Below are 27,583 nucleotides of genomic sequence, written 5' to 3'. Positions count from 1 at the left end.
TTACCAAAGAATACTGGTCTGGAATCAGCTCCTCTGTGGACTGGATGGGATTGGTTACTTACAGGCCCTGTGCCAAGGCCTTTCTAAGCAATGATTTTTAGATCTTGCTAAAATATTTCCTTAATGTCTAAAGCAAGGTTTGGCTTTGGGCTATAGGTAATTTGATCAGAATGATTTGAGCTAGAAACAGTTAGATTTCTAATTTCAGTTCATTAATGTCTAAGAATTAACCCAAGGAGACTGTTGAAAAGGTTAAATTTGTATTGGGCACACACAGATTTGTATGAGACACACACAAATGATTAAACAGATTTGTCTTTTTTAAGAGACAGTGTAATGTCTTAGGAAAGTCTGTGCATCATGTGATATATTTCCATTTCTTGTGCCTGACCTACAGTAAGTCTGCTGTTTTGTTCCACAGGTGTATTACAACACGGATGATGAACGAGAAGGGTAAGACACTCAGGCTTTTCACTTCAACACCCAAAGTCAGTTCCTGTCAGTAGAAATGGGTTTCCAAGCACAGGGTAATGGGACAGGGAGTGGGAACGTTCTTTCAGCCCCAGACTCAGAGCTAGGAAAGGGTTGACTCCAAGGATTGTTTGGGAGAAGGCTGGGGAGTACCATTCTCCTTCCAAGTTTCTCGTCTCTTTTTTATTTTTATTTTTGGCCTCACCTCATAGCATGTGGGATCTTCCCCAACCAGGGATCAAACCTGCGGCCCTTGCTTTGGAAGCACGGAGTCTTGGGGGCTGCCAGGGAAGTCCCCAAGTTTCTCTTTACCCCTCTCTCCTTCCTATGATCTGCCTTTGAAGTGGTACATCTCTTTGATTCCACCCTTTCACTGCTAATCCAGTTACTGAAATCTTTGTCCCCAACACAAGATGGAGTTGAGCTCCAGGAAGGAACCAAGGAGACAGCCTGGCCTCCTTTCAGTGCTACCTGGACCCCTCCCTACCCCCCGCACATCCATCGTGCTGGGGAGTGAGCTGCCTGGGCTAGTGGCGAGGCTGGTTTAGATGGGAGCTAGGAGACTGAGAACCTTGTCGCTGTCTTCAGGACTGTAGGGACGAGAGGGTTTACACAGGGGCGCTGTGGCTCCCAGTGTCTTGGGCATCAAGTCACTGCATAGTGCTTTTCTGTTCATTGACTCATTGTGTAGACTCCTAGAATTTTGGAGCCAGAAAGGAACCTTCAAGGTTGTTTAGCTGATCATATTCCCAGGCCATATAGCACAATATGCCACATCCTTGATAGGTGGTCAGCCAGCTTCTACTTGAATGTTCCCAGTGATGGGAATATTCTGAATATTCTCACTGTAGGAGACAGCTCATGACACTGTTGGACAATTCCAGCTCCAGAAAGTTACTTTGTTGAACTGATGTTGCCTTCTTTTGACTGATATGCATTGGCTCTAGTTCTTTCTGCATAAGTCTCAACCTTTCCTCCTCTTTCAAATGTCATTTTACCTCTCAACATCTTAATTCCCCCGCCAGGGGGTACCACCAGATTTGTTATTGGTCTCGTTAAAATTGGCTCTCAGAAGTACACGTGCACATGAGTTGGAGATTATATTGAGATCATTTCTTCTTGTCCCCTGGATGCTGTTTGTCTCTTTAAAGCAATTTAGAACTACATTCTTTTTTCATCATGTCACACCACTTACAGCTAAAATCTTGGTTTGCATTAATTACATGTGTATAACTAAACTCTCTAGATCACTGTTTTTCAAACTATGGTCAAACCAGGGCTTCCCTATTCTTAGGCAATATTTCCTTGTGCAACATTTCGAAATGAAGTCAAATGAAGCAGATAGTCTCAAGTTCTTTTCCAAAACAGACCTTGGCAAACTGTAGCCTAAGGGCCAAATTGAGCTCCCCCCCACCCCCACCGCCCCCGGCCCACCGCAACATGCCACTTCTTTTTGTACTGTCTGCATATTTTCAAATGGTTGAAAAAGTCCAAAAGAAGAATAATATTGCATAACACTTGAAAATTATGAGATTCAAGTGCACACAGTCACATTTAATTGGCATGCAGCCATATGAACGCCTCCAAGTCTTGTCTCTGGCTGCCTTGGTGCTTCAATAGCAGAGCTTCAGCAGAGCTCAGTAGAGAGACGCTGTTGTAGTTGCAACAGAGACTGTCTAGCCTGGAAAGCCTAACTATTTACTTTCCAGCAGAAGTGTGCCACCCTCTGTCCTAAAGGAGAGAGAATCTCAGAAGAGCCTAATAATTCCCTAGTTGGTCAGGAGCAGAGCCTTGTCCGGGATCTGACCTCCAAATTCTGAGTTCCAAATTTTCTAAATACCTAGTTAGATTGTTCTTTTTATCTTGGTACAGAGGTCATATATTCTAGTGACAGGAATGAACAGAAACAATTAGCGCCAATCAGTTCTAATCTGTTGTTCACATGGTTCCCAAAGGACAGGGTGGTGTCATGGAAGGAATGATGACTGTCAGCCGGGGAAGCCCCCGTTCTCCTGGGCTGCTGCTCCCCCGTGGGAAGCCTGGGGCCGCGTCCCTGACCTCTGGGTTTTGGTGTTCTCCATTGTAAAGGAGGATTTTGCAGAAGAGGATCTGTGCGATCTCTCATGAGGGAACTGAGGATCGGGGGATCTGGTCTCTGTCTCCATCTGACCCCTAGTTCCTGGAAAACCCTTCTTGCCTTGATCCTCTGTCCACACTCATCCTCACCGGGATGCCCACATTCCAGCCTTCCGTGAGGTCCCCTCAAGTCTTTCTTTTCTGTGGCTTACACACTGCATTTAGGGCACAGGGTTTCTTGGCGAATTTGGGCTTCCTTAGGTCTGGAAAAACAGTGATTTCCCTTCAAGAACTTGACATTGCCTGATGCTGCATGGGGCACTCAGCCCGCAATCCTCTCTAAGAATTTCTCTTATTTTTGCTTCTTCTCAAAGGCATACCACTATGTCCTTTGGGGCCACCTTGTGTAATCTCCTCAAAGGCTGGTAGGTAGGTTTAGTCCCTAAGTCGCGTCCGACTCTTGCAACCCCATGGACTGTAGCCCACTAGGCTCCTTTGTCCATGGGCTTCTCCAGGCAAGAATACTAGAGTGGGTTGCCATTTCTTTCTCCAGGGGATCTTCCTCAACCAGGGATGGAACCCGGGTCTCCTGCATTGCAGGCAGACTCTTTACCAACAAGCCACCAGGGAAGCCTTAAAGGCAGAGTCTTTAGGAAAATAAAAGCCAGAAGACAAATATAGAGCCCCGCAAGTCTGAATTTGATTCCATCGCAGCTCAGAGAGTCAGCCCTCCAAAGTGACTTCACTCATCAGCCTCTGAATGACTGGAGCAGAGAGCCTTGCCTTTCCTCTCATAGATGCTGCCAGACCAAACCCTGAGCTTGCTTACAGTGTTGCTGAGCAAGAGGCAGTTCTGGGTGGTCATCTTCTACCCAGAACACTTTGGCCAAAATTCAGTGCACTTTGGAGAAGTTAGAGACTGTTAACCAATCACCAGTGAGTACATTAATCAACATAATATTAAACCTAAGTATTCATCACCCTGTGTTCATCAGCACGAAATAAAGTTCTTCTAGAATTCTGCCCTATTTCTCTTAAAGGAGCAATTTCCTGGAGGACCAAGCACTTCTTTGATAAGGTCCTCAGGGATGCTAAGCAAACCACGAGATGTAGGATGTGGTGGGCTATGTCTTAACCACATATACATGGATACCAGGTGATTACAATATAGGACAATTTCCCCAGGAGAATATGAAAGCATAAACTAAAGCTTTTGGGCCACCTTGAATAGGTAAACTTTTTTTGAATATAGCCAAAAGAATCAACGATCTGTTGATATTTTTTTTGTTAATTTACTTTGTTTAACATGCATTTAAAAAGTAACATATAATTTAGACATATCTGTCATGTTTTGTGAAACTTTTATTTGAATTCTTCACAATTCATAACATCAGTATCTTTCTCATCCTTCAAGTTACTTTTTATGTCATCTCATACTATTTATCAAAGCAATTCTTTGCTACTTTCAAAGTTGAGATACAGAACTTTTAAATCCATATATACAGGATTGTCTTAAGAAATTCTATCCTAAGCCACAAATATTGATTCTTGTAATATTACAGTTATATAAGTGACTGCCACCATGTTGCCTCTTATTTTTAAATTTTGTTTTTAATTAAACCCTTTTATTTCAAGATAATTGTTGATTCACATGCAGCTATAAGAAACCCACCCCCTTTTCTTTTTTTTGCCACACTGCACAGCCTGTAGGATCTTAGTCTCCCCAACAGGGATTGAACCCAGGCCAATAGCCGTGAAAGCGCCAAGTCTGAACCACTGAACCACCAGAGAATTCCCAGGACCACCTCCTTTTCAACTGATATATTTTTATTTTTACTGTTAGATATTGCAGTTAAAAATACCCACCCACTAATATTTAAATCTGCATCGGATACGCAAGGGAGATTTTTAGAAAATATTTAAGAAAATGAAAATCATCTTTACCATCCCTTAGAGTAGCAGATTTTTATCAGTTTCTTATATTATTAGTTCCAGTTATTCTTGTATACTAGTTAGCCATTTTGCAAATTGGAAGATTTGAACTAAATGCTCATAAAACTGAGCTTTACCTCCTTTTATAAATTTAACCTACATTTACCCTTGCTGTAGCTCTTCATTCTTTTATTTCTCTTTTTTTTTGAGACCCTTTCCCATTATTTTTTTATTGTGTTTGATTTCTTTTTTCTTTATTTATTTTTAATTGGGGAGTAATTGCTTTCCAATGTTGTGTTGGTTTCTGCCATATAGTAACAGGAATCAGCCATAGGTGTACATGTGTCCCCTCCGTCTTGAACCTCCCTCCCATCTCCCAGCCCATCCCACCCCTCTAGGTTGTCACAAAGTACGGGTGTGAGCTCCCTGATTTATACACAAATTCCCACTGGCTGTCTGTTTTATGTATGATAATGTATATGTTTCCATGTGGCTTTCTCAATTCGTCCCCCCTCTCCTTCCCCTCACTGTGTCTGCAAGTCTGTTCTCTGTGTCTGTGTCTCCTCTGCAGCCCTGCAAATAGCTTCATCAGTACCACCTTTCTAGATTCCATATATATGTGTTAATATACGATATTTGTTTTTCTGACTTACTTTACTCTGTGTAATAGGCTCTAGGTTCATTCACCTCATTAGAACTGACTCAAATGCATTCCTTTTCATGGCTAAATAATATTCCATTGTATATATGTACCACGACTTTATTATCAATTCATCTGTTGATGGAAATCAATCAACGTGATGCACCATATTAACAAAGTAAAAGATAAAATCATATGATAATCTCAATAGATGCAGAAAAAACTTTTGACAAAATTCAGCACACATTTATGATAAAAACTCTTCAAAAAATGGGCATAGAAGGAACCTACTTCAACATAATAAAAGCCATATATGATAAACCTTTAGCAAACATTATTCTCAATGGTGAAAAACTGAAAGCATTTCCTCTAAGTTCAGGAACAAGACAAGGGTGCTCACTCTTGCCACTGTTATTCAACATGGCTTTGGAAGCCCTAGCCACAGCAGTTAAAGCAGAAAAAGAAATTAAAGGAATCCAGAATGGAAAAGAAGTAGAACTCTCACTGTTTGCAGATGACATGATACGCTACATAGAAAACCCTGAAGATACTATTAGAAAATTACCAGAGCTAATCAGTGAATTTGGTAAAGTGGCAGGATACAAAATCAATACACAAAAATCACTTGCATTCTTATACACTAGCAATGAAAAATCAGAGAAATGAAGGAATCAATCCCATTTACCATTGCAACAAAAAGAATAAAATACTTAAGAATAAACCTACCTAAGAATACGAAAGAGCTTTTCCATTATTTGTTTATTTATTTGGCTACATTACATGGGAGAGCTTAGTTCCCTCACCAGCAATCAACCTGGGGCCCCTGAGTTGGAAGTGCAGTTTCTTAACCAACTGGACCACCAGGGAATTCCCTCACCATTTTTTAAATTTTATTTACTTTTAAACTTTTTATTTTATATTGGGGTATAGCAGATTAACAATGTTGTGATAGTTTCAGGTGAACATCAAACAGATTCAGCCATACATATATGTATATTCACTCTCCCCAAACCTTCCCTCACATTCAAGCTGGCATATAATGTTGTACACGCTGCTATATTAAAATGGATAACCAACTAGACCTACTGCATAGCACATGGAACTCTCCCCCACCATTTTTTAAAAACTGAAATGTAGTTGGTTTACAGTGTTGAATTAGTTTCTGGTATTTGGCAAAGTGATTCAGGTACACATGGGCTCCTTTTCCTGTTGCCAGAAGAATTCTGTTTAATTGTTCTTTCGTTGTGGAACTTTTGGCAAAGAATTCTTTCATATTTGTTTATTTGTGCAAGCATTTTTATTTGGTCATCATTTTTCTAGAGTATTTCTGTTTTATTGTCCTTGTTTTGTGCGGCTTAAGAATCTGACGAAGACCTAGGAAGGAGTACTGCTGTGTCTGACTCACTTCTCTTGCTTCTCTACTCTCTGCAAGTTTTCCCATTAGTCTTGAATACCTTTGCAGCCCTAAACACCAATTTCTGTGTCTCTAACACCATGAGATTGCCCAAAGCTGTGCAGGCTTCTTTGCCCTTAAGTATGTGCCTCTGCTGGGATCACCATCCTCTGCTCCCAGTTGAGAAATGGCAAATGCTTCAGGGGAAAGCAGCTCACTGACTATCAACCCACCTCTCTGCAGTTTTCTCCTCTGGGATCTTAGCGCTCAGGTTCTGGCTGACTCAACAGTAGTCTCCAATACCTTCAATAAGATTAAATATTAACACACACACACACAGAGTTACTTACATTGTTCTTGGCTGGAACATTGCTCGGTTTGCCACAAGCTGCAACATCTTAGCCACAAACAGAAATATCTCTATTTCCTCTTAAAATGATCCTTCTAGGGCCTACTGACCTGATTATTTACTGTTTTCAATGGTAAGCTCTTAACTACGGTAATTGTTACTAAATATATGTGGGGTTTGTTCGCTTTTTGACTTCGGTTTGTTTTTACTGACTGTGTCAGATGAATTCGGCCAAGACCCTGAACTAGCATTGATTAAAGTCATTTGGAGCTGATAGATTCTTCCCCAAAGAGTGATTTATTGTTGCAAATAAACTGAGATTCTACTCCATTATGTGAGAGCCTTTGTGAGGACTTGAACATAAGAGGACCTCTACTTTTCTGAGGCTAATAAAGGGCTGCGGTGGTGTTAGTCGCTCAGTTGTGTCCGACTCTTTGTGACTCCATGGACTGTAACCCACAAGGCTCCTCTGTCCATGGGATTCTCCAGGTGAGAATTTTGCGGTGGGTTGCCATTCCCTTCTCCTGGGGATCTTCCCGACCCAGGGATTGAACCTGGGTCTCCCACATTGCAGGCAGGTTCTTTACGATCTGAGCCACCGGGAAACCAACAAAAGGTAGGGACATTCATTTATTTAGGGTGGATGTGGTCGTCAGCCTACCCAGGCCATAAGCAGAGTTGTGAACTAGACAAACTATGTCTCCATGGGGCCGGCAGCTCCTTCCTAGGTACTGGCACCTCCTCACTAGGTACTGATGCCTAGTGTGACTCAGCCTGACAGGTAGGGCTCAACATGGCCAAGTGTGTCCAGAGACGCAGGCTTCAGACCCAGGCACTTTCCCAGTTTTTTTCTGATGAAACAGCTAGCCTTTGTTTATACCCCAGGGACTTGCTCTCCCTGAATTTGACCCCATCAAACAATGGCTTCATATGTTGCTGGGTCTGGAGTCCCTCCACACGTTAACCTAACACACTGTGCCCAAAAGGTGTGGGTTGGAGGGTGAAGATTGGTGTCAGAGAAAGCACCTTCTCCTTGTCCTCATCCTTTTGTGGTGCAATCTACTGTAATTGAAGAGGACACCAGGAGACCTGAAATCTGTGCTTTTTCCATCTATCAACTGGGCAGTCATTTCTGCCCTTCTTTTCTCACCTCGCCTTGAAAAGAAATGACACCATTGAATTCAGACCGCACAAGCTATTGACTCCCACTGGGTTTATAGATTTGGAAGTGTGAAAAAGCATTTCTGAACTCCTAAGAGAAATGTGGTTTATCCAAGATGTTATTTTAATGACAAAGTTTGTCATGGCTCAGAGTGGGGTGCTGTCAAAAGTCAACAGAACTGGAAAAATATAAATAAATCTTTCTTGGCGAGAAAAAGGAAATCAGTAGTTAAGGAACCCTGACACAGCATGAGTGTCTGGTGATATTTCAGGCTGTTTACCCATTATTAACCTCCTGGTCACTGACTGCCAAGTCAATGAATTTTTAATCTTCTGCTCCCAAGGTCATGGTCAGTCCAGATTCAAGACATGACAGAATAATATGACCCACTTTTATGAGTTTAAAGAAAAGTGAGGGGAAGATAGAGTGAACAGTGCTCTAAAAACTTACTACCACCTTCAACTGGGACTTGAGCTTGAGTCCTTCCTCTGGCTGTTTCCATGGTTTGATTACCATAGGATAAAATAGGATGCTGACTCTTTAATATCATTTCTCATACTCTCACTCATCGTCATCTCAGTTTATCATGAGCTTGTCCCTCAGAGCTGGGTTCTCTTAACAGCCTGATTCACTGTTTAGCTGCATTGCCCGGCATAAGACACGACAGCTGTGCCTTAGTTTGGTCATCACTGAATAGGGATAAGATTAGTTCTCACCCTGCTGGCTCAGAGTGTTCAAGAGACTTAATTTACCAAGGAGATGAAAAGTGCTTTATAAAACGTGGTCTTCTTAAGGGCTGGTAAACATAATTTTGGACTATCTAGAGCAGTAATCCCCAACCTTTTTGGCCCCAGGGACTGGTTTTATGGAAGACAATTTTCTATGCACCTTGGAGGAGGGGGGAATGGTTCCAGGATAGCTCAAGCGCATTATACCTATTGTGCACTTTGTTTCTGTTATTATTACATTGGCTCCACATCAGATCATCAGCCATTAGATTCAGGAGTTTGGGGACCCCTGATCTAGAGTGTGATCTAGTTGGCTTCCCTGATAGCTCAGTTGGTAAAGAATCCACCTGAAATGCAGGAGACCCCAGCTTGATCCCTGGATTGGGAAGATCCCCTGCAGAAGGTATAGGCTACCCACTCCAGTATTCTTCCCTGGAGAGTTCCATGGATAGAGGAGCCTGGCGGGCTACATGGGATTGCAAAGAGTCAGACATGACTGAACGACTTTCACAGTCACAGATATAGATGTGAGATGGTAAATTAAAGCCTTGTTGGTTTAATAATTTAAACCATTAGAATTAATAGAAATGCTCTTTGGACAGTTTTATCCCATGTGCTCTTTCTACCACTGGATCCCACCATTAGCTCAACTTGAGAATTGATGAAATAAAAACTTCTTAATGACAGTGATGCCAGTAGAGGTCTGGCTTTGGAACAGAGTTTTATATTATTAATATCTTGGAAGCTTGGGATTGATATAATGTTAGTCTCCAATGCAGGAAGTTTTTCCAACTTTAGCCCTTAATTTGGACCAGAGAGGTAGTTTGGACTATTTGCTATATGATGGTAAATGGGAACTCTGAGCTCTTTCAAACTGTCTGCCTTCTGTACTCTTTCCCCGTATCTCTCTTCCTCAGATCTCTCCCTCGTTCATTTTCATGATCATCATGACACATCTCTAATAACACTTCAGCTGTTCTTGCAGTGTATCAGGCAACTCTGTGAGTGCTTCACATATGTTGAATTCACTTACTTCTCTCAACAGCCTCCTTTTATTATTATTGTTTTTTTTTTTTAACAGCCTCCTTTTAAAGACAAGCAGGCTGAGTCTCAGGGCAGGTGAAGGACTTGTCCCTGTTTCCATAGCTCGTAGATTGCAAAGCATGGGGTTATTATTTTTTTAATTTTTATTGCAATATGGTTGATTTATTGTGTTGTGTTAGTTTCAAGTGTCCAGCAAAGTGATTTAGTTATATATATAATTTTTCAGAATCTTTTCCATTATAGGTTATTACAAGATATTGAGTAGAGTTCCCTGTGCTATACAGTAGGTCCTTGTTGGTTATCTATTTTAGATTTTAATCCCAAACTCCTAATTTATTGCTCCCCCCTTCCCCCTTTGGTGGCCATAAGCTTGTTTTCTATGTCTGTGAGTCTGCAAAGCAGGGGTTTAAACCACGGTGGTCTGTACCCAGAGTTCATGTCTTAACAATGCTGCTGAGCTGCCTATCTATCATTGCTTCATGTGCCTGGGTCCAGGAATCCCCAGAGAGGTTAAAGTTTTCTGAAAACCTACACCTGCTCTCTTGAGGACTTAAAGGACAGTAAAACTCCATGCAGGACCATTTGCTCGGTGTTTTGGTCAGTTTGGGTTGTTATAACAAGATACCATGAGCTAGGTGGCTCAGATAGCAGAGCATATGTCTCACTATTTGAGAGGCTGGAAGTCTCTAAAAGGATAGACTGGAAGAGATCAGAGTGCCAGAGTGGCTGCCGTCTGGTGAGGACCCTCTCCTGGCCTGCAGACCACTACCCTCTCACTGTGTCCCCACATGGCAGAGAGAGAGCATCCACTCCTTAAAAGACACTCTCATCATGGGGAGCTCCACCCAGAGGGTCTAATTATCTCTCAATGCCCCTACCTCTGAATACCCTTCTCCTTCTCTTGGAGGCTCGGGTTTCAGCCTCTGAGTCTGAGGGGACACACAGCTGCGACTCTCAGCAACGATGACTACTGTTCTTCTGGGTTCTTTCTCCTCAACAACTCCCTTCCTTAGAGTGCCCCCTATGGACAGGGACTTTGGGAGGAAATGCAGAGCTACCAGGACTGGCTGGTTGGGGACGTGTGGGCCCTCAGGAAGGGGGACTGAAACCCCCTCCTGGAGGAAGGAAGGGCTGGGTCTAAGGACCCTCCACCACTGCAGTCTCCTCTGTCACAAACTGACAAAGCCATGGAACATCAGGATCTGAAGGCAACCTCACTCATAATTGAGACCCAGTGAGGCAGGCCTGGGGGCTTCCCAGGTGGCGCCAGAGGTAAAGAGCCCGCCTGCCAAGGCAGGAGACATAAGAAATGTGGGTTCGATCCCTGGGTCGGGAAGATCCCCTGGAGTAGGACATGGCAATGCACTCCAGTATTCTTGCCTGGAGAATCCCATGGACCCGGGAGCCTGGCGGGGTTGCAAAGAGTCGGACACGACTGAAGCGACTTAGCACGCACGCACAAGGCAGGCCTGTGCCCTTTCCAGACAGAGGTCATGCTGTGCCCTCAGGGCTGGCGAGAGGGTGCAGGACACCCAGACGCTAGCTAGATGGGAGGGGCTGGGTAACTTGGAGACCACACAGACACAGGGCTCACATCACCTCCCTAGCCCTAGACAGTTGAGCAGGAAGGGGGTGAGGTGCAGGACAGAATGGGTGAGACCCAGGGGTCTCCCCTGGCAGATCCGTATTCAGGACAAAGAGGATGTCTCGGGGCCACGTGGTAAAGATATTGGCGTGTGTGTTCTGCCCCACACGCCCACTTGGGACCTGCAACCCGAAGGCAGGAGGTTGGTGCACGGATCCAGTTGTGATGAGGGATGGTATACACAATGGGAAAAGATTTTTGTATGCACCCCACATACTTGAATGAATGAACACTTTCTCATCTTTTCTAGCAGCAGTGTCCTTGTGAAACGGATGTTCAGGCCCATGGAAGAGGAGTTTGGTCCAGCACCCTCCAAGCAGATGAAAGAAGAAGGGATGAAGCGAGGTACCGCTCCCCCTGGGGCCCTGCCCTCCTTGGCCTTGCTCTCATGAGGAAGAGTGGGGGACGGTTCACCCAGAAGAGCTCACATTCCGTCCCCGCAGTTCCGTGCTGGCCTGGAGGTGCTCTTATTGACACAGAAGTCCACAGTGTCCTCCTTTGCTTTTCAACCTTGTCTCTTTAAACAACCTAAGCAAACATTTATTCTTTCTGGGCGCTGGTTCTTTCCTTTACCTTGAGGGAAATGTAATGAATATACTGACTCATCCAGCAGTGAGTTAGAAGGTTAAAAAGAAACCCGCGCTGTGTTTGACAATAGCCTCTCATAAGCACTAAGAGCTGAGACTTGTTCAATAGACGCCAGCGACTGATCATGGTACAAGAAAATGAACCTATTTCCTGTGACATCACAACTTAACTCATTTTCTCTCGCTCAAGGATATTATTCCACTTCCCCAAGAGGTTAAGAAAGGAAGCACGGGCATGTTCGTGTCTTGTTCAGCATCTCAGTGCTTTGCTGATCCACAGTCCTTCCTGGGAGTAAGAAGAAGGGGTGAAGAGGGGGCGTACCCCACACACTCTCCTGTAGCCAACACCAAGAGCTTCCAGGACTTTCGGCTTATGCAGCACTGGACTGTTAATGAGGCAGGTTGCACATTAACACAGGCTGGAGGTTTTTGTTACTGAGAATTGGTTTCCCCTATTTGTTGAAATGGGTTTGCGTAGTGGTAAGAATATCCCTTCTGCAGTGTCCCTCAGCCTCGTCACATTGTTTGACCTCGGGAAGGTCCTCTGCGAGTTGGAGTCCTCACTTGTAAAATGGGGACCACAAGAATACCCACATCACAGAGTAAGGATTGATGAGTTAAGGTATGTAAAGCACCAAACTCAAGTGCCCAACGCATAGTAAGCACTCCATCTTCACTATTTTAATTATTTGTTTTATTTTTAGGCCTGGATCTAGTTAAGGCATATTATCATAATTATGATTGAGTAATGAGCATTTCAGAATTCAAAGAGCATAAATACCTGAGTAGTGTTGATTGCAGTAATAATATTTAAACCTTTAAAGGCTTTTCAGATTTCCCAGGCTCACCATCAAATATTTGAGTCCATTTTGAGCTCTGTTCCTGCATGCCTTTTATGTCTTATCCTTTGAAAGGAGGGCAGTGTTGTATGGAAATGAAGAATCACACAGGCCAAAGTATAATTGCAGCTTAGATCCATAGTTAGTGAGTGTGGCTGGTCTAAAGTTTGTGTTTTTCAGATTATTTTGAGGTGGTGAAGTTAGCACAAAAATTGCCATCAGAATTTGTATTGGGCTGTGACGAGACACGGTTATGGCCTTTGAAACATCTCAATCGTAGGGACACACGAGGGCGCTGCAACCTTCCAGCAATAGAGAACTCCCAGGAGTGGCTTTTCTTTGGAGAAGGACTGTGGAGTTCCTGAGCCTCTCCGCCAGGAGCGCCTCCTCTGCACTGGGCTTTGATGAGCACAGGAGCCGGGATCAGCGATGGTGCCCACTGTTTGTTAGAAGTTCTCCAGGAGAGGGAGTGACCATAATATCACCAATGCCAGTGTTTGCTGCTTTGTCTTTGTAGCCACTTCTCAGGGCGGCTCCCTTGGAGTCACCGGGGGCTGGCCCCCCCGCCGTGGCTGGCTGCCTTTCTCTGTAGGAGGTCTTGGACGTGTGATAATGGTTATTGCTGTCATTAGCGGAGTGATTATTATCCACAGACGCACAGTTAATGAGAGCTGTCTCTCTGGGCAAGCCATGGGGGTGAGCTGGGAGCCCAGCACTGCCAGTGTGGCTGTCAACAAGCCCAGCAGGAGACGGTGACACAGTTTGCAGCCCATCAACCTGCCGCCATGCCCCCATTAACCCCTTCCGGGGACTCCTGTGGCAGGGGTGGCAGCCGCAGTATCTCAGATCCAGTGGAAATGGTACTCACTTTAATAGAACATGGTTTGGGGTTTCCTTAGGGTACTGGAGATTACATTTTTCTGTTGGGGGTCCATGGGAAGAAGTTACAGAACATTCATCTGTAAGAGGCACCGGTGGGGGTTTTTGTATTGTTCTGTTTTGTTGTTTTTTATTTTAATTTCCCCCATCTAGTAGTAATTGAGGCCCTGTGGTCTAATTATTTCTCACTGTGCTGCTAACATTGAGTCCTCATACAGTGCCATTAGGTCACTAGATCATTGTAGCTGAAATGGGGGCTATCCAATATTGGAGATACTATTCTCCCATCTATTTCCTTGGTATTTTATTTTTATACTTGATGAAGAGAAGAAACTGCGATGCTTAAGGTTTTATTTTTTTCTTTCCGGGGCATCACACATAAACTGAACCTCTGGCTGCAGAAGGAAAATGTGGGCAGAGCCCGTGTGCACCCACAGACGCCGCCATTACAAAGCAGCAACTTTAATGATGTCCCTGGGGACTGGGCAGGAGGGGAAGAAGGGGTGGGAGTTTGGGTGAGAGCCGATTTCATTGCCCGGCTCCAGCTTCATTGTTTCAGGCTGGTGGTGACCGCGACTCAGTGGGTATCTGAGGGCGGTCAGGGTCCAGGCTCAGCAGGCTTCTGACCTGTGCATTCTTCCTATCGCGGCCAGGTGCATGGGGCTTCAGCCTCTGCCCGCTTCCTTCCCTCTGAAGGCAGAACCAGAGGCCATGTCATCACCAGGAGGAGGGAGAGAAAGGGCAGGCAGTTCACTGGGCCTGGAGAATCGCATCTGAATAGCACTTCCTAGTTCTTCCCGGGAGCTAAGCCTGGCGCAGTTGCTGTAAGGGTGGGTCTGCAGGAACAGTGTGTCTTTGCCTCCCCGAGGACCCCTGGGTCCCTGCCTGGTTGTGCATTGCCGGATCCAGTATGTTAGGTTATAGAGAAATGAGCAGAAACCTGCATGTGCCTTGGCCCAGGGAACCAGCACCGTCACTACAGTTGCTTCATGATGACCCCAGGGATGGAGGAATTGGGGGTGCCGCCTGCATGCCTGGTACCCACGGCTGCTGTTTCATTTAACCCTCTCAGCAGCCCCACGAGGGAGGTATCGCCCTCAGCTTGGAGCGGTTGAACGACCAGGGCCCCCCAGCAGGCTGAACCGGGCTCAAAGCCAGATCAGGTTCTCAGCTCCTCCCTCAGCTTGCCTCTGGCTTGCCCTGTCTCCCTGCGGGCCTGTTGGTCTGTCCACCTGGGGGTCGCTCTCCCTGTCCTCTCTCCCACCCTCCTCACCCCCATTGCCTGCACTGATACCTCTACACCCTCCATAACTCAGATCTCTCCTTCAGGGTAGCCTTCTGGGAGCCCTCCCTCCCCACCCCCTCGAAAAGCTCAGGCCCCTATAAGCCCCCACTTGTGGTTTTTTTCCTTCATAACTCTGATGCCCTGTCTGCTCCTTTGAGGAATGCCCACCTCTCTAAGTGGACTATGGACTTCTGAAGGGCAGGCTGTGTCTTAACTCATTGCTGCAACCCCAGCTCCCATCACACGGCCTGGGGCCTTGGGCCCACATAGATATCCAGTAATATTTGTTGAATAATCAAATAAATAAATAGAAGATAGAGGTCAGAGAAAGATGGGTCATAAAGAGATCGTGTGCCCACCTTAAGGAATTCAAATGCGATGGATGTTGACAACATCTTACACCTACTGTCAGTTTCTTTCATCGAATCCTGGGTAACAGTCCCTAGCTGCGGGTGCCTCGTCACCCGGGTGGGATGTCGTCGGGTCAGGGGTCGGATAATGGCAGCCTCTGACTCCTGTGTGAGGGTAGCTGCGTGGGCTCCGTGGTCACGGCTTCCCACCCTTCTCTTCTAGTGCTTCTGTACGTGAGGAAGGAGACGGACGACGTGTTTGATGCCTTGATGTTGAAATCCCCCACCGTGAAGGGCCTGATGGAAGCGGTAAGCATGAGCCCTCTTCAGCCTCCCAGAAACCAGCATGTAGTCTCCCGGGCTGGAATCCATTTATTAAAAGGCAGCCTTCAAGGTTGGCTCTGGAATGAGCTTTATAAAAGAAAAAGGAGAAGTGGAGATTTATGGAGACACTGATTTCTATCCTGTCATGGCTTATTCTCTTAAGGAGAAGGAAATTGAAAAACTACCAATTCCCTGTCAGTTTAAGGCTAATCAGAGTAAAGATGCCATAGAGGAAGGTTAAATTGTGGGTTTCTATCACTCTCTTTGCAAGAAACCAAATTAGATGTGTTTAATTTCCAAATATGGGCTTCCCAGGTGTCACTATGATAAAGAACCTACCTGCCAATGCAGGAGACATAAAAGATGAGGGTTCAGTCCTGGGATTGGGAAGATCCCCTGGAGAAGGACATGGCAACCCACTCCAGTATTCTTGCCTGGAGAAGCCCATGGACAGAGGAGCCTGGCGGGCTACAGTCTATGGGGTCACAAGAGTCGGACACAACCGAGCGACTAAGCAGAGCACATAGTGATGAGACAATAGGATTGCCAAGGGCCAGTCCAGAACTTTTGTTAGTCTGGAAAACTGCTACATTGAAACAGCATTTTGGGCTATGGAGTAATATGTCAAAATTATAAGACAGTGCCTATAAATGGAATCATGCACTGTGTTGTCTTTTGTGAATGGCTTATTTCACTTAGCATAATGTTTTTGAGGTTCATCTATGTTGTACTATAAACCAGTACTTCATTCTTTTTAATGGCTGAGTAATAGTCCATTGTATGAATATACCACATTTCATTTTCCCATTCACCAGTTGATGGACAGTTGGATTTTCACCTTCACCTTTTAGCTATTGTGAATAGTGCTGCCATAAGCATCTGGGTACAAGTTTTTTTTCGAATACTTGTTTTTTCAATATTTTTGGATGTATATGAGAAGTGGAATTGCTAGCCAGACACAAAAGATCACATTGTATGATTCAATTTTTAGGAAATATCAAGAACAAACAAATCCATAGAGACAGAAAGCAGATTCGTTGTTGCCAGGAGTTCAATGAAAGGTGAATGAGGAAAGGCTATTTTGTGAGTTTCCTTCTGGGCTGATGAATTGTTCTGAAACTACATAGTCCTGATGTTTACAGAACATCGTGAATGCGCTAAATACTACTGAATTGCACACTTTAAATGATTTAAGTGGGGAATTGTATGACATGTAAAAAAAAATTATTTGTTCACCTGAAATTTTTTTAAAAAAGCATAAGAATGTTACCAATGCACACTGCGCCCCCTGTGGTCGGCATTGTTAGGCAATACAGGGCAGGGCATGGAGGACCACCCTCTCAGAGAACACGTGAATGCCCGGCTTGGTGATCTCTTCTGTTCTTAGGATTTGCCACTGGAATGGAGTTTGTCGTTACTGAATCTGCCCCTGTAAGGGAAAACACAATCAGAAATGAACACAACAAAAAGTGGGAGCTCTACGTCTTCAAAAGAACCAAGGTTTTTTTAAATGACCCTAAAATCACTGGAAGATTGATTTATGAGCTGGAGGAGCCCTTTGGATAGAGTTCATTCCCTTCATGCCCTGCGTGCCTGCATGCTAAGTTGCTTCAGTCATGTCCGACTCCCTGCGACCCATGGACTGTAGCCCATCAGGCTCCTCAGTCCATGGGATCCTTCAGGCAAGAATAGTGGGTTGCCAGGTCCTCCTCCAGGGGATCTTCCCGACCCTGGGATCAAACCTGAGTCTCTTGTGTCTCCTGCATTGGCAGGAGGATTCTTTACCACTAGTGCCACCGGGGAAACCCTTCATACCCTTAATCTGGCCTTTAAGATAGTATTATTGAAACTGACTTAGCTGTTTCAAGTGCACAAACCTAGACCTCAGCCCAGATTCCAGTTCTGCTTAATTGGAGGTGGGGTGGGGATGGAGCTGCAGGAAACTATATTTTTAACAGTTCTTCAGGGAATTCTTAGATCAACCAGTTGTGAGAACCACTGATCTAGACCAATTCTAAACGATTCATCACACCTCTTTGCTTGGTGTCTTCCTTTCCTGTCTGTGACATCTGTTCAGTTCTACAAGTGTTTGGCAGCTGTGGTCTCGCTGGATCACAGTGGGGTTCGATATCACCTTCACTTCCACCCGCACTATGACTAACTCTGTTTATTTGTTCCTCTCTTCCCCAGTGGAATGTGAACTTCTTGAGAACAGGGACTTTGTCTTTGGCTGTCTTCTGTGTATCCCCAGGTCTTTAAGCATGAGTATTGTGCTCGATTGCCTGAATCGAGTATCTGCTGTGTATGTACCACCATGCCAAGTGCTGTGGGTGGCACGTATTCCACGTGCATTGTTTCATTTGATCCTCACAATATCCCTGAAACTTGGGAGGTCAGATGTCATCACCATCCTTTACAGATGTGGGTGCCCTGAGAGCTCTGATAGCTCCAGAGTGGCAGAGCCAACCTAAGCCCTTGAGCAACTTAAGTCCACTTAGGGAGACATCCACACATGAAAAGTTATTACAAGAAGAACAAACATTCCAAGCCACAGTTCACAACAACTAAAGGAAAGAAGTTTGGGCAATAGTGAGCCATCCGGCAAGAAGTGTGTGTGTAATGCTTTGAACTGCACAGTCAGGGTTCAAGTCCTGGCTCCTACACTTCAGGGTAGTGGGCAAATTTCTCAGCCTCTCTCTACACCCTAGATTTATCATTTCTGAAATGAGAGTAATGATAATATGGCCTATTATTATGAAGATAATGATAAAATGAGATGTAGAGTTGTTGCGAGGATTAAGTGAGTTTATAGACAAAATGTTTAAAGCAGCACATAGAGTATAGGTGAGTATGTATATATAGTAGATGACTGTATGTGCTATGGGGTGGGGAGGCAGAGTCCTTCTAACCATAGGGGCTAAAAATAAGGGTGTTCTTTCATGGTGAAGCTGGCTAGGGTGCACGAGGAAAGGAGGGTTCATGAACCTGGGAGCACCCACTTCTATGCAGCTGACTCATTCCTGCATGGAGATACAAGACTGTCCCCCCTGATTTTATTGACAGATCAAATGCAGTCACCCACGAAGTATTTGCAAGCAAGAGTCACCATTTTTTAAAAAGTGCCGCCTTAGAGCCCACACCGAACACTTTATAACTTTATAACTCCACAGAAAAGTCATCGGCTTCCAGAACTGACAGTTGTGTTAGATGCCTCTAGACCAGGCAGACAGAGTCCTGCATTGGTGAAAACCAATGGGAATTTGTTCTGCCTGTCACAGGCCAGAGGTTTCTGGGAAAACAGAACTCTCCACGGAGTAAAAGTCTAAATGTTCTAGATCATCAGATAGCCAGTACACACTGATGGGATATGTCCAAGACCTAGGATCCTCCTGGGTGCTCAGGAAATCTATTGTGTGTGTGCATGTGTGCTCAGTCGTGTCTGACTCCTTGCGACCCCATGGACTGTAGCCCGCCAGGTTCCTCTGTCCATGGAATTCTCTAGGCAAGAATACTGGAGTGGGTTGCCATGCCCTCCCCGGGGGATCTTCCCAACCCAGGGATTGAGTCTCCTGCATCTGTCAGAAATCTGCGTCTCCTGCGTCTCCTGCATTGGCAGGAGGTTTCTTTACCACTAGCGCCACCTGGGAAGCCTGCCAAGGAAGTCTTAGGGGTCCTTAAAAATATTCATCATGGGCTTTTAAAAATGATGGGCGTGTTTGGACAGTTCAGACGACTTGAAAAACACAGAGAAAAAAGTAAGCACTCCTAATGCCTCGCTCTGAGAACTGCCACAAAGCACGTGCTTTCCACGCGCACGGAAAGGGGGAGGCTGCGGTGAGATCACCCAGCTCCTGGGCAGAATGATTCCTTTCCGTAACCTCCCGACAGATGGCCAGCTTCCTCCACATGCTATCCGGCATGGTCTCACTTCTTTTCAGGCTTCTGGGTTTGGCAAAGCACACTTCCTTGCCTGGCGTGGAGGCAGAGGATGTGGTGTGAAGGTGGCATTTTATCCAGTTGCCTTTGCCTTTGATGATTGCATGGAGGCCAGGGCTTTGCCCTCCTGGAGACTGTTGCCCTTGGCAGCCTGATGCCCGAGATGCCACTTTGGCAGTCTCTTCTTGGAGCCCTGCTCCAAACAGTCCCAACATATGCCCCTTTTCTCCGTAAGTGTGGAATCCAAAACAAGACTGCCAGACTGTTAACCTTTTAAATCTTGTCTCTGTCACTTCTTAGCTGAGGCACCCTGGGCAAGTTACTTAATGACTGTAAGCTTGAGTTTCCTCGCCTGAGAAACAGGTCTCATGAAAGCACCTGTTCTGTGGCAGTGACTCAAGGACTGAGCGAGTTAATGGATGCAGAGCTCCCCATGCCCATATGCTAAGCACTTAGGCTGCTGCTGCTGTTCCAGGCAGACCCAAATCGAAACTGGAGTAATGCAGATTTATGCAGATTTCCTGACTGTTATCCACTGATTTGTGAGCTGAGTATATGCATTCATGCTTTGGAAACTGGGAGTCAGACCCTTGAAAAGGGAAGATCCAAGAATCAGATCCACTTCTCTTTCAGAAAAGATGTGAGCTTGCTGATGTTGAGGAGAAAATAGAACACCTTTTCCTTTATTTATCCATTTCATTTTAAAAAGAAGTTCCGAATGACACCAACCAAAGGTCAAAACCCAACGCTGGCAGGTCAAGCAACTCACAACGAAAAGTTTTTTTTTATTTATTTCACTTTGTGGCTTTCTCTTTCCATTTAGTTTTGCAGCTGGATTAAGTCGATGTTTTTCACCTTTTCTTGGAAGTTATTCTTTACTTTTTCTAAATTGTTTCAGTCTCTTCTTATTGTGCTGTGATTTAAAAATAAATTTTCAACTGTCTTCTGCACCCCTGCTCTCTAGCCCCCCTACCCACTGGGTGAGAGGAGTCTTCTGGAGCCTTTGTCTCTCCCCCTCCTTCCCTCCTCCACTCATTAGGACGAGTCTGCTGAAATGTTTACCCCACACTGCCCCTACACGCTCCAGGTTTCTGGATGTTCCTAGAGTAGTTTGTTACTTTCTCTCTAGGACACGATTAGATTTTTCCTTCCATTGTGTTCTTTTCACTTCAAGAACCCTTATTTAACACTTATTTCACTTCCCCAGTCTATTTACCTATATATCTATATCTATATATAGATATAAATAGATATATATTATATGTGTGTGTTAGTCACTCAGTCATGTCCGACTCTTTGCGACCCCATGGACCACAGCCCACCAGGCTCCTCCGTCCATAGAATTCTCCAGGCAAGAATACTGGGGTGGGTTGCCATTTCCTTCTCCAGAATATATTATATACATATATATAATTCTATATCTATATATGAACTGTATGTATATGTATATAAAGAGTTATTATGGAGAACTATAGTTATACAGCCATAAATAATGTATATAGATATATAGAGTATATGTGTCTCTCCCCATGTGAGTATATGTGTATATATATATATATTTTTTTTTAATGGTATAACACTGGTTACTTGTTTCTTCCCCCTTTGCTTCGCTGAAGTCTTTGTTCTTTTGTATATTCTGTTCAGCTAGAGATCTTTTATGAGTATTTTCTTCAAATGGGATTTTTTGAATGAAATGCATTTGTTAAATGCCATTCTTTAACCTGAGTATTGAGGGAGGGCTTGTCAGTGTACAGAATTCGTGGGCTGACACCCCTTTTTTCAGTAGTCGGTAGTGGTTCCACTTTGGTTTCCAGTTTTGCAGATAAGACTGAAGCCAGGTTCATTCCTTTTCTTTTCTTTTTTAGTATTAGTATTAATGTTAATAACTTGTACTTTCTGTCTGGGAGGTTCCAGGATGTTTTATTTTTATTCTTACCTTTGGAGATCTGGCACTTTTCAGAATGGCCAGATGCATGGCTGTTTTCTCACTGATCCCTTCTGGGATTCAGGATACCTCTCCTGTCTAAAAATGTGGTCTTCTATTATTTAATTGTTTTCTCTTCTCCATTTGCTCCTTTTTCTCTGCCTGAGACTTTGAAAGTTTGAAAGTGTTAGTTTTTCAGCCATGTCTGACTCTGCAATCCCATGGACTGTAGCCTACCACACTCCTCTGTTCATGGAATTCTCCAGGCAAGAATACTGGAGTGGGTAGCTATTCCCCTCTCCAGGGGATCTTCTTGACCCAGGGATTGAGCCTGGGTTTCCTGTGTTGCAGGCAGATTATTTACCATCTGAGCCCCTAGGGAATTTCCTTACATCTGGTATGGTTGCCTCTATTTTTCAAATCTCCCTCCCTCTCTCTCTCCTTTTATTCCCTCCCTGATTTCTGTCTATGCTATGTGTCTTTGCTTTGCACTTGAAATGGTGCTCCTGATTGAACTTTCCTAACTCGATTGGTTTGCTGGATCAACCACCTGGCCTTCAACTCATTTACTGAACTTGCGGATCTTTTAGTTCAGTCGTATTTTTAGATCAGGGTTTTGCACGTATGTGTGTACTGTACAACAATCTTCCTAGGTGCTCTTTTATCTTCTGTTCACGTGGATGCCTTCCACACGAGTTCTGTACATTTTCTTTGCTACCCCACAGGCCAGGTTCTTTTATGTGCTGGGCTCGTTTGGGCTCCAGGGCGGCCATGGGGCAGTCCCATCAGTGACGGAGCGGTGGTGGGTGGCAGGCAGGCTGTTTGTTTCCCAGTCTCCCTTTGCTGTCTCAGCCCTCGGCCCAGCTGTTCTGCTCCTTTGGGGCTTGGGGGAGAGGTGGGGAAGGTCTTCCTATGTAGTCTGAGGGATGGACAGGTGGGAATCTCTGGTTCTCTGGAGAATAAGCTCTTCCCAGGAGATGAAGCTATCCCACCTTTGCCCTGGAGCTATTCGGGCTCTTTCCCCAGGCCCTGCTAGACCACTGGTAGTCAGTCTCAAACCTCACCAGCCCCCGATGTTTGTGCATTGCGCCAGCCACTGGACTCACAAGAGGTGGGTGGATTGGATTTGGGAGAAAGAAAGTATTTCGAGTAGGTCTCTCCAGAATGTATCTCCAAACTACTGTTATATTGCTTTACATTTATGAAAATAAGTCACTGTAAAAGTAAACAGTACAGAATTATGCAAAGTGAAAAGAAAAATAATCTCCTTGTTTTTGTCCATTTTTCCAGGGTAGCCACTGTTAATAGATTGATGGGTCTTTCAGATATTTTCTATTTACTTACATGTATGCATGCGTGCTAAGTCACTTTAGTCGGGTCCGACTCTGCAGCCCTGTGGACTGTAGCCCTCCAGGGTTCTCTGTCCATGGGATTCTCCAGGCAAGAATACTGGAGTGGATTGCCATGCCCTTCTCCAGGGGATCTTCCTGATCCAGGGATCAAACCCGTGTCTCTTATGTTTCCTGCATTGGCAGGTGGGTTCTTTACCACTAGCGCCACCTGGGAAGCCCATTTACTTACATACATATTTTTTAAAATATACAAGCAGGATCACACAATATACACTGTTTTTCTATTTGTGTTTTTTCACTTAATATGTTTTCATGGGGTCGCAAAGAGTCGGACACAACTGAGTGACTGAACTGAACTTCATATGTTAAGGACATTTTTTTTTCATATAGGCATTGTGCATTTCTTTGAATGATTATATGACTTCATGGTATTTAACTGAGCAAATATCAAAGTGTGCTTAATGGTTGTTTTCTGTGTTATGAACAGTGATACTTTCAAGATGTACGTACTTACATACATCTGACTGTATTTCTGTAGATCAGATTACTAGATGTGGACTATCTGGGTCAAGAGATATATGCCTTTTAAATTTCAATGTCTTCTGCCAAACTTCCCTCCAGAAAGGTCGAGCTTGCTGCTCTCCTGTTTATGGACTAGGAGAGTTGCTGTTTCTTATCCTCTGGCTGTCACTGTATTATCAAGCTTTTAGTTTTTGTTGCCCTGATAAATTAAAGATAGTATCCTCTGGTTGCTTTAATTTGAATTTTTAAGTTATTAGTGCAGTGGTGCATTTTTTCATTTGTGTATTGTCCTATTGCATTTTTCTGAAATTACTTCTTTATGTTGTTTTCTTCCTTTTTTCACTGAATTGTTTTTTTTTAATTGAAGTATGATTGATTTACGATATTGTGTTTGTTTTAGGTGTACAGTAAAGTGGTTCAGATATATATGTTTTCAGATTCTTTTCCACTATAAGTTGTTATAAGATGTATTGAATATAGTTTCCTGTGCTATACAGTATGTCCTATTTATTTTATATATATTTGTTAATCCTAGACTCCTAATTTATCCCTCCCTCTCCCCTCCCCCCTTCCTCTGGTAACCATCTGTTTGTTTTCTGTGTCTTGGAGCCTGTTTCTGTCTTGCAAATAAATTCATTTGTATTAAAGAATATGGACTGACTCAGGAGGCTGCGTATCATCCTTGTGCAGGGGCCGTGTTCATCTTCTCTGTATCAGTTTTAGTGTGGTGGTGGTTTAGTTGCTAAGTCGTGTCCGACTCTTGAGACCCCAGAGTGTAGCCTGCCAGGCTCCATGGGGATTCTCCAGTCAAGAATACTGGAGTGGGTTGCCAAGCTCTCCTGTAGGGGATCTTCCCAACCCAGGGATTGAACCTGAGTCTCTTGCGTCTCCTGCATTGGCAGATGGGTTTTTGTTTTTTTTTTTTACCACTAGCGCCACCTGGGAAGCCCTAAAGTGAGCACATTAGTCTTTTATTTATTTATTGTTTGCCTGTGCTCGGTCTTCATTGCTGCACGGGCTTTTCTCCAGTTGCAGTGACACGGGAGCCTACTCTTCTTGTAGTGCACCGGCTTCTCATTGCAGTGACTTCCTTTGTTTCGGGGCACAGGCTGTAGGGCGCTCAAGCTTCAGTAGTTGCGGTTCATGGGCTCAGTACTTGTGGTTCCTGGACTCTACAACACAGGCTCGGTAGTTGTAGTTCACTGGCTTAGTTGCTCTGTGGCATATGGAATCTTCCCAGATCAGAGATGAAACCTGTGTCTCCTGCATTGGTAAGCAGACTTCGCACCACTGAGCCACCAAGGAAGCCCTAGCCTTTTATTTGTATTCATAGATGTTCTTTTTTTTTTTTTTAATAATATATATTCTTATTTATTTATTTGACTACACCAGGTCTTAGTTGCTGCATGTGGATCTAGTTCCCCGATCAGGGATCAAACCTGGGCCCCCTGCATTGGGAATGTGGAGTCTTAGCCACTGGACCATCAGGCGAGCCCCCACAGATGTTCTTTCTAACTTAAGGAAATTAGTTCCATATCTGTCATTTGTGTTGCCCACAGAAGTGTTTCCCAGTGTATTGTCTGTCCTCAACTTTTTATGGTAGTTTTTGCTATACTGGTATTTTAAATTTTATGCTACGTTAGCAACATTTTGGCCTTTTTTCTTTAGGTTTCATACTTGCTTGGAAAGATCATCCTTATCTTTAATATCCATAATTAATATCTGTATCTATAATATCCATACAAAGAATTGATTCATGCTTTCTTCTTGCATGGTTTCATCTTTCACATGTAAATCTTTGATGATGTTTATTCTGATGGAAAGCGTGGAGAAAGGATCCAGCGTAACTTGTTAATTTTTTTCTATCTATTTAATCCAACATCATGACTACAGTCCATCTTTTTCTGACTGATCTGAAATGACACCTTTATCATAGATCAGATTCTCGTGTGACTGAATCTTTTGCTGATTGATTTATGGTGTGTCCAAAGGGAGAGCCTTGCAAATGAGTATTTCTGAAAGCTTAACTCGTGAGTGAAGGCCACTGGCACCCAGAAACATCTCCCGGACAGTGACGTTGGAGCTTTCTCTCTTGCCTCTGCTTGGTTCCCCTTCCACACTCATCTGCCTTTTTGTTACTGGTTGCAGATTTCTGAGAAATATGGGCTGCCCGTGGAGAAGATAGCAAAGCTTTACAAGAAAAGCAAAAAAGGGTAAGAAAGAAACCGAATTGCAATTGACTTCCAAATCAGATATGTCTACACAGTGCCTTTATGAAAACAAGATGGCGCCCATCTTTTGTTAGTTCTGTTGTCGGCCTTTTATAAAAATTGTGTGTCATCTTCCCGAAGGAGTGCTGAGCAGCTTACCCGTGCCATGCATTTTGAAGACCTTTAATGAGAGAAAGAGAAGGGTGAGAGTGCATTGTCATGGTATCAGCTGAGATGTCCCCCTCCATGACAGGATTAGTGGGTAGAATAGAGGGGTCTGGAAGGGGGAGAGTGGCAACGTCGCCCTTAGGCAGAGAGCCAAGTTTGTTGGGACTCAAGTGCTGCTCTTAGGTTTGGTCTCAGGGCAGCACAGTAGGAATACAAAGGATTTAGGACATCAAGGATTCTTCTGGGGTCATTATTAACAGAATGATTGAAGTGATTACTGGACCTTCTTGTTCTCAGTTAAGAACAATAGCTTTCATTTATCTGGTCTTCAGTAGGTTCTGGGTCCCCTGCTAAGTGGGTTATGAGCATTGTTCTATTATTCCTCATCACTCAGTGAGGTAGAGTCTTATCCCTAATTTACTACCAAGGAAATCGAGCCAGATGGAGGCTAAACATTTTGCCCAAAGTCTCGTGTTCAGTAAGTGAAATGCAGATTTAACCCAAGTAGACTTCCATGGCCCCAAAGCCCAAGTATTTAGCTTGCACATTCTACTGTCTGCTGCCTCCAGCCCTCTCGGGGCCTCCTGTGACTGAAGCTGTAAGCATAGTGTCCTCAGAACAGAATTTAGTGCTGGAAGAGGGTCTCCACTGAGTCAGCTTCTGGAGCCATTTTCTTACAAAAAGCAGAAAGTTGATCTTTAAACTCTTCTCTGAGCCTCTTTCATAGAAGAAATTGATGATCTGGGATATTGGGAACTTCCAAGTGATGGGGTCTCTCAGTTAATTTGGAGTCAAGCGGGAAACCCTTTCCATTTGAGCCCTGGTTGAAAAGCTCACTAAAACGCATGTTCTTTCCAAAGTCAGGGCAAGAGGCTGAGTGTATTCCTTTGATGGTGAGATCTGAGTGGTGTCTCAGCGTCTCATGCTGAGCAGAAGCCCTGAGTGCTGATGTGCATGCCGATGGTAGCATTTCACTTCCACGGGGTCTGGTGTCAGGCCCTGGGCTAAATCCTTTAATCCTAACCACAACCCTCTAAAGCAGGGTTGTTATTCTTATTTTTGTGGAAGAATAAACCGAGACTCTGAAAGGCTAAACAACTTGCCTGATGACACATAGCTGTAAAATGATAGTCACTTCTCAAACGAAGGTCTGTCTGCCTTCAAAGAAGGGGATGGGCTCAAGGACTTGTCTCATGGACAGGCCCTGGAAGTTGTTGGTTTTCTTAAAACAAAACCCAACTCAGATGGTGAACGAAGGACTAGGTTACATGTGATAGAGTATGAACTTAGAGTGAGGCAAAGCTAGTACCCAAATCGAGCTCAGCCTTGAAATGACTGAGTGAGCCTGGGGACACGATCTAACCTTGCTGAATTCAGGCTACTCAAGAGCAAGATGGTGGTGCTCGCACCTGCCTCCAAGGTTGCCCTGAGGACTGAACACACGTTTGCGGAACAGACTCCATGCTCGAGGAAGGGTAGCCGCAGCTCTGGTTTATTTTCCTCTTGTAAGTGCAGAGTACTTTTTAAAAAGGTGTTTTCAAGAGGCAATATGGTTTAATGAAAAGAGTTAGGAGACCTAACTCTTTAGATCCAGTCTCTGTCAATAGTTAGCTCTGTGATTTCAGACTCTGTTAACTTTTTCTGGGCTTCAGTTTACCAGTCTAGAGAGCCAAAGGTTCGGGTTGAATGATCTCTGACATCCTGGCTCATAAGAAGTTAGTTCTGAGAAATCAAGGTTTTGCTTCCCTCTAACTGATGTCTGGGGAA

The 27,583-nt window shown here is 44.3% G+C and overlaps 1 protein-coding gene and 1 non-coding gene across 5 annotated transcripts in view; one reads left to right on the top strand and one right to left on the bottom strand.

Annotated features, from left to right (window-relative positions):
* GRHL2 (grainyhead like transcription factor 2) overlaps positions 1 to 27,583 on the top strand; it is a 166,445-nt gene that overhangs the window by 138,171 nt on the left and 691 nt on the right. For 3 of the 4 annotated variants that reach the window (XM_043879827.1, XM_043879825.1, XM_043879828.1), the window contains exons 12-15: positions 422 to 453; positions 11,691 to 11,785; positions 15,604 to 15,689; positions 25,587 to 25,651. In XM_043879827.1, coding sequence (XP_043735762.1) covers positions 422 to 453; positions 11,691 to 11,785; positions 15,604 to 15,689; positions 25,587 to 25,651 — 278 coding nt within the window. The remainder of the gene's footprint in view (positions 1 to 421; positions 454 to 11,690; positions 11,786 to 15,603; positions 15,690 to 25,586; positions 25,652 to 27,583) is intronic. The other variant, XM_043879826.1, reaches the window with a different exon arrangement.
* On the bottom strand, positions 24,084 to 24,185 carry LOC122679689. The gene has a single exon (XR_006336486.1). It is a non-coding gene; the product is annotated as a U6 spliceosomal RNA (small nuclear RNA).

The sequence above is a fragment of the Cervus elaphus genome, chromosome 21, assembly GCF_910594005.1.
Source record: "Cervus elaphus chromosome 21, mCerEla1.1, whole genome shotgun sequence".
NCBI lineage: Eukaryota > Metazoa > Chordata > Mammalia > Artiodactyla > Cervidae > Cervus > Cervus elaphus.
The sequence above is the reverse complement of the archived record's forward strand: the minus strand, read 5'-3'. Positions and strand labels throughout refer to the sequence as shown.